Source organism: Ascidiella aspersa, chromosome 5 (assembly GCF_963924565.1).
Source record: "Ascidiella aspersa chromosome 5, kaAscAspe10.2, whole genome shotgun sequence".
NCBI classification, from domain to species: Eukaryota; Metazoa; Chordata; class Ascidiacea; order Phlebobranchia; family Ascidiidae; genus Ascidiella; species Ascidiella aspersa.
In genome coordinates this window covers 19879242-19886881 of record NC_139451.1, presented here as the reverse complement: position 1 = coordinate 19886881, position 7640 = coordinate 19879242, and the positions used below count along the sequence as shown (strand labels likewise).

General features: G+C 31.6%; 1 protein-coding gene across 2 annotated transcripts; it reads right to left on the bottom strand.

Annotated features, from left to right (window-relative positions):
* Positions 1–1577: 1577 nt before the first annotated feature.
* Positions 1578–6800, bottom strand: LOC146145279 (charged multivesicular body protein 5-like). Of its 2 annotated transcripts, none has more exons than XM_083389465.1 (6): positions 5936–6800; positions 4825–4976; positions 3405–3570; positions 2770–2878; positions 2525–2622; positions 1578–2206 (listed from the first exon to the last, which is right to left on the bottom strand). In XM_083389465.1, the coding sequence occupies exons 1-6, from the start codon at positions 6002–6004 to the stop codon at positions 2159–2161; spliced, it is 642 nt and encodes a 213-aa protein (XP_083245591.1). In that variant the 5' UTR covers positions 6005–6800; the 3' UTR covers positions 1578–2158. The 2 variants fall into 2 exon arrangements, with proteins under 2 accessions (XP_083245591.1, XP_083245590.1); XM_083389464.1 differs by having other exon boundaries at positions 2510–2622; positions 5936–6152.
* Positions 6801–7640: the final 840 nt, after the last annotated feature.

Genomic DNA, 7640 nt, shown 5'->3' with positions numbered 1-7640 from the left:
AAAGAAAGTGGTAATAACATGTTTCTCCTTAAACTGCAACCTAGTCATGGCCAAATTTTTACCTTGGTTTATTATGCTGTATGTGGTTATTTCATGCAAATAAAATTAAAATAACTTAGTAAAAACTTGCCATAAAGGATTCAGATAAAGACATGACACTCAGTATGATTGTTAAGTTAGTATATGGGTTAGTCATAGTAAAACAGCTGTGTCAAATTTGTATTCTGAAAAGTATAATCAAGTTTAAATCTACATTTTGTAATATTAAATGATTTTTATGCAAAGTAAAATACAAACAGAATATGCGTTTATAACACAATCTCTGGCACCTGTTATATTTTATTAATTGTTTAAATAGCATCAAAATTTTTTATTTTTTAAAAATTTATAAAAACATAGTTTTATCAATCAAAAATTAAGCAAAAAAGTTGTTTCAATATGCAAAGATTTTATCTCAAATTTTTTTCCATGGCTGATAAATATTTTTTCAAATATAATATACAAAGTAGATGTTTTGGTCAGTATTCTGCACTTAAAAGGCACTTTTTTATATTGGGTGTTTCAATGTGTAATTTAGGTCTGATTCACAACTTATTTAAGGCCTATAAGGTTTAAAAATCTAGGCGTTTAATTTTTGAATCAGTTGAACACTTCAAGTGCTTTAAAAATCTAAAGTGTGCTCCTGGTACAGAATGCAAACTGGCTGCCTACAGTATTGTTGTAACTTTTTTTTATGTCAAAAACAGTCTAATTATCAAACTGCAATATTAGTGTTCATAATATACAATTATAAAACAATCTAAAAAACAATCAAACATTTTAAACTGTTTTTTTGCTGCATAGAAACTACATAAATATTGCTGTTGCGCTTCACAACTGTAGACCTATTGTGATGTTATGATATTTAGTTGAATTACAGTTTTGGCAAAACACACTTAATGATGTTTTTACATTGATTGCAGACAAATAGTCTGTAAATTACACGTTGCCGAGTCAAGGTTTTGCGTAAGGCGAAAGATGACGTACCGAATATCGCAACTGGTCAAGTCTTAAGAAACGTACCGATACAGTGGACTGAAATCGAGTTTAGCCATAACTGACTGACCGTTTAAGAGTTTTTTCGTTAAGGGGTGAGTACGGCACGTGTTGGCTGACCAAGGGGCGTTTCTTTGTCTGCAGGCAAGCGCGTCCATTTTTTCCTTCTTGCCGACAAAGCTAATGCCATCTCGCCTGCCGTCTGGCTTCGTCGTCAGCTGATCGCAAAACAACAACAAACGGACGCCATAGAATACGCAATTGGAAAACGAAAATGCCGTGAACTTTTCTTAACAAATCAATTCCGCACTTGTATAATAAGGTTTGAGGTAATATAAGTTTAATTTGATTTTCTTGTAGGTTTACGTAAGATTTCAAGAAATTTACGACCACGTGGTTTTAGGCAAATTTTTTTACGAATCACAAGTGTGACATCTTTTCTGACTGACAGGAATATTGAGTTGTCCATCAAGCTTTACAAATTTTAAAAATACCTTTACCTGTCACCGAATGCCTTTTAAATCTTCACAAATACACAACAATAAAGTATTTCTTTCTTTTTTAATATTACAGTAAATATACAAATAAGCGCCAAGAACATATTTCAGAAAAAATGCTTGTTACTTGAATGTGGAAACAAAACTCTGTGTGTCACTACTAAATGCATGAGTTTTTTGATAATTCAATTAGAAGCAAAATCAGGAAGAGTAAATTGGTCAGAAGTTAGTATTATATTCTATAAAAAAAAAATCATTTACGGGACAGTGAAAACAAAAATGTTAGAAATAAAACTGAAACACAGAAAGTAGACTTAACCAGAGGGAAAATATAAAACTTAACGGTTATTATTTCATGTCTCTGACAACAGAGTTAGCAAATTGTAAGAAAATAACTACACTTTAAAGAAGATGTTTGTCTGTCAATGCATATCCATAACACAATATCCAAAATATGTTTTCTTGGTGATTTTGTCCGCCGTATTTCTCCCAAATTCAACAAGAAAAAGATAAGTTTAATGAGCGAGCAAATAAAGTGCAAAAGAACTTGGAGCGAAGCATTGTTCTGATGATGTCTGGAACTTCATCATAATATTCCAAATACAAAAAGGCTATCTTGTAGTGCTTTATGCTGGTAATTGTGGTAAACCAAATTCGTCAACAGCAACACCCTCCTGAACACAAAAACCAACGGATTTACTTTAAATGAGGCTCATTTCATACTTTGGTTGCCAGAAACAGCTGAAAGTTTACTGTTTGTGTTATTCCAAAACCAAATAATAATACTATTTGAAAGATAAAAGTATTGTATTGAAATACCAGTATTAGGAAAACGCTTCACTCAAAAAAAAATAGTGTTTAAATGACCGTTTGAAAACATTAACAGTTAAATACCATAAAACATTTAACAGTTTAAATACCGTAAAAATCATAATTGATATGGTTTCTTCAGGCACAGCAATTGTCATTACACATACCTGGTTAGCTGGAACAGATTCGCCACCAATTTCAGTGTTGGGAGCATTGGGAGCAGATGAAGCATCTTCGAGAAATTCATCCTCGAAAATGTCGTCACCCAACATTTCTAATTCTGAAATAAATACACTCACTGATTTAAAACGATAATAATTTACTGAAAAATTAAATTACAACTTCGGACAAAATGATTGCCAGTTTATTAACTATACAAATAACGGAACCAAAAAACAAGTGTAGAAACTGATGAATAAAAAGAAACCTGCATCAAGGTCCGCCTCATCGATTTCAGGCATTCCATAACTTCTTCCAAGGGTCTCTTGTATTTCATCAGACATCTCTAACATGTCTTCCATGTCGTCTTGTAGGTCCTGGAAACAATACAATTAATTTTAATTATTAAGTAAAAAAATTATAATTCTGTTTCTGTGGTTAAATAACAATGAATTTATATGTAGCTGCTCTCAACAAGCCATTTGTCTTAGCCAAATCTCTTGCTAATGTTTAAGAAAAATGTAACTTTTATGTACTTTTTTATAAATATGATTTTATGGAACCTATAAGTGGCTGTAACTGTAATGCTGTATATTACTATTCTCTTAACTTTATAACGAGCAATGATAGATTATGAGAGACTTATTAAAATATGCATTAACTTAGTTTATTCAGTATGGTTTCCCAGATAAAAAATATTTAAATTAAACGCCATTACCATGTTGGAATCAAAAATATCTTATTTAAAACATTTAAAACGTGCTACCTATTTCTGTATGAGCTTTGATATTTAAGTATTTGGTACAAGTGTTTATTTAAAATGGCTCCACAGCTTTGCAGTGATTTGCCACTAACCAAACAAAAATGAAATCATGGCAATCAACCCTCAACACCTAATCATACCTCAATTTTGCCTAAATCAATCTTTTTGTTTTCTTTTTTCATCTCCTTTAGTCCAGTTTTCATGGCCGAGACAGTAATCTGCGTGTCTTTCATTGTTTGAATTGCATAGTTGGTCTGCTCCATGTTGAAACTCTGCTGCATCATATTGTCCCTTTGTGATTCATATCTAATACAAAAAATGAATACTTTTAACAATAATACTACAGTGAGTTTGAGATTAAATGTTAGCCGTAAAACAAATGCAGACCAAAAACCATTTTTGTTACACATGCCCTGGGCTCCAATTTAAATGTTTATTCTGCATTTTAAATAACACTACATTTAACCTAATGTATTTAGCACGCACCATTAAACATCATATGTCTGTTCCCTACAAAAAAATGAATATACACCCTATATATCACACAAATTAACCTAAATGTAAAATAATTAGTGAAAAAGAAAAACTTAAAAAAGCAATATAAATTCCATAGCAGTGTGTTAATTTGGTTACAAAATTCGATCCAATCCAAATCCTTTGTGTCAACCTTAGTGTTGCAACTTTGTGTATGATTCTATTTGTATAAGGAACTAAGGTTTTGTAACCATTATTGTGTTTGTGGCTGTTAACTGATAAAGACTTGAATGGCCTAAAGCGGGGGTAAGATCCTGCTTCCTCAGCCTTGGAAGCCAGGTAGTCTAAATTGCTAGACATATGGCATGATGTGGTCCTGCCATTCTACTTCTACTTAGTAATTGGGCAATAGACGCATTTTACTCAGTCGTGGACAGAAGTGGGAATTTAAAGTTGAATACCCTGTGAAAAAATCAGTCAGCTTAGCACTATGTAAACTATTTAGTAAATAGTTTGCTACTTAATGCCATTAAGATTTTCTCGCAACATTTATATATTTTTTTAAATGTCACATTACTTTTGGGTTCAGGTTGGAGTTAGCATTTGCATTTGGGTTTTATTATGGCTAGCGTTAGTCAAATTACAGCACATTGACATCTATTATATTTTTTCTCTTATTAATCATTTTTTTGGCATTGATTTTAGGGCCTAAGAAGCATAGTTTAATTTGGCTTGAAACCGTCCAAATTTATTGAGTCGGCTACAAAAATTAAACAAAATCAGGTTGCTATCCTAATTCTTTGCGTGTGAGTTACTGTATATAAAAGAGTTCAATTTAACCCCTGTTTTCTGGGCAATCCACTCCTTAAAAGAATGACATACAGAAAACAGAACATTGAAATAAAAAAATATCCCAAACTAAATGATACATGTAATAAGAATATCAAAGCCCATACAGAAGTAGGTATCATTTTGAACGTTTTGAATAACTCTTTATTCATTTTCAACATCTTTATTCATTTTCAACATTAAATGATACATAGTTTGTATAAACCAAACGTTTTTATATATATAATAATTGTTTACTTTTTCTTTTGCTTGAGGATCATCAATGCCTTGCGCTTAACTGCATCTTTTTGTGGGCCATTCCTCATCTTTTTCATTTGATTTTTGTACTTTAGCAGGTCGGCATCAAGCTTAGAAATTTTCTTATCAACAGAGTCTGTTCTATCATCAATCTGGAAAGTCACATTTAAGAAAATAAGTATCGATATTTTGCTTGAAAAGTTTTGCAGAACGTTTTCTAAAACAATATTTACAGCAAAATTTTCTCATATTTTTTAATATTCCAAAACATGATTTCACAGTGTAGTATTTACATAATGGCAGCATAAATTTATTAAACAGTATAAACCAGCGGTTCCCAAACTGGGGTCCATACAACAGTTTCAGAAGGTCCGCAATGAGAATTAGTCTTTAATTTTTTAAACATTGGTCATTAGCGAATGTTTTTAAACATAAAAATAAGACAATGTTTAAAACATGTTTAGTCTTAACTTATGCTTTATTATTCGATAATATAGCGTGTTTGTTGATGTCTCTTGTGACATCATAAAGCATCTATCAGACTGAACTACCTGCTATCAGCGAATCTATCGCATTAGTTAGAAAGTTACATTACAAAGAATCGTGACTGCATTAGTGTACTACATAGCCAACTGTCTTACTAATAATTGTTAATTTAAAATATTTTAATCTTTTAATTTGCTGAGAAAAACGTATTCCACAATCTCTAAAGTTTTGGGTAAATTAAGTAATTCAAATTTATATTGTGTGGTTTAGGGGTGTATAAAATCTTTTTTATTACAACGATACCAATACGGACGAAAAGTATTGTGATCTGATCTGATACCAAATGAGATAAAGTAGCTATGTTAAATTTTTCTATCTTAATTTGGTATCGGAAAAGCAAAGATATTGTCGGACATCCCTAGTGGTGTTCTTTGCAATGTTTTGAATAGTTTCCAAAGTGTGTAAATGTCTAGGCAAAACTTTAAGAAAAGTTTATATTTAATTTTTATTTGTCAGTGTATGTATGTGTTTTGAATGCCAGGGAAATATTTATTGTAATCAAATATATTATTTATTATATAGTATTTTTATACAAAGTAGGCTATACATACTATATTTAACTTACACCAGATATAACATCCGTCAGACCAGGGGCTGGTGTTTTTGGTTTTGACCTTCCAAATAGCCGATCCATGTTTTTTATAGCTTGGACTAAAATTGCCAAATATCAAACCTGATGGCAAATACAGTTGAGTGAATTTCTCAAAATTGTTTACACACTAAAATGATATTTATTTTTCTTAAGAATACAAAAAAATCTGATTTAAATTCAAATAATTTTTTTACATCTGTGCTTTTAGAATAGGTGTTACACAGCTAAAAATAATATATTAAACAGCTAAGATTAAACCTTAAAAATATAATCCACAAAGTGTTCTTTTGTCATGAATTCATTACTTTTATTAAGAAAAAACACTAAAAAGGCAGAAACTGTTTTATCTGAACAACTTTCAAAAAAATAAGACACTATTAAAGAATGAATGGTCAGCTTTTTTGAAAACGTTTATTGACTAATTCTCTTATCTTATGCTACAACCCATTCCAAACTACAAATAGAGATGTTATTTAAAAACATTACACCTTGTGTGACACAAAAACTCTTAGACAACTAACACACTGCCTTCCTAAATAAAACTAAATCTAAACAACCTAAGATCATATAAAAGCACTGTAGTTTCTTAAAAATCTGGGCGCAATCCTACGACTATTTTTTAAAGCAACGAAACGAGTTATCAAAACTGAAATTGAAGTAAGAAATAAATATGGGAGATAAATATTTAATAATACTTGATCCAGCGGAACCCAAACACTAACTCGCACCGTAACACAAATTAGGTTAGCAAAATAAAACCTCGAACTAAGATGTGGTAGGATTCTAGACCAGCACCAAAACTGTGCCTGTGTTGAGTTACAAGTCAAACTTTGTTAACAAATACAAAATTATATCCAAAAACCGCTATCAACTGCGTTGACAAACCAACAAAAGTAAACAACCACAAGTGATGCGTGACACATTTCTCACGTGATTGTCGATTAAGAACGTCATGCGAAGCACATGACGATCGACGTCTACCTCCCTTCATATTCTGAAGGCATAACGCATAAGGTAGGGCTCGCAAATAGTATGACACATTAAACTTTGACTCACTCGCTTTTCTACTTCAGGTTTCATGAATAAGTTGTGAGTTCAAGCTGTAAAGGACCCAACGATTTTACGTTTTATAATTAATAATTTTTTTTTTTTTTTTTTTTGCGTTCATACAAGTTTTATTATTATATAGCGACACAATAAAGCGAGTGCGAAAGAAAAAAAAGAGGCGAGATAAAACACATGTCAGAAAGCGACGAACCGTTTTATAATTAATAAGCCTCTAGGTCTACAACAGGAATGCACAATGCACCACAAGTGGTGGGATTCAAATTTTTGTCAGCCGGTTCTATCACAAAAGTAATATAGTTCAACCGGCTCTGTTACAAAAGTCATATTTTCCGGGAAATAATTAAAGTAGCTGTAACAACAGGATGGCTTGTACTTCAGACGCAACAATTACATTTTCAGACAAACAACCACAAATAGAAAATTACTATAATTATAAAAATGAATAAAATGTATGACTGTTACGTGCAACCTTGACTATTTTACATTTTGTAAAAAAACAAACACGTGAGCTACTTGGATCTCAAAAATCAATGTAAGGAATAAGATGCAAAAATCCATTGACAGTAACCAGTAATGCTAACCCAGCGGTTCTCAACCAGTGGGCCATGGC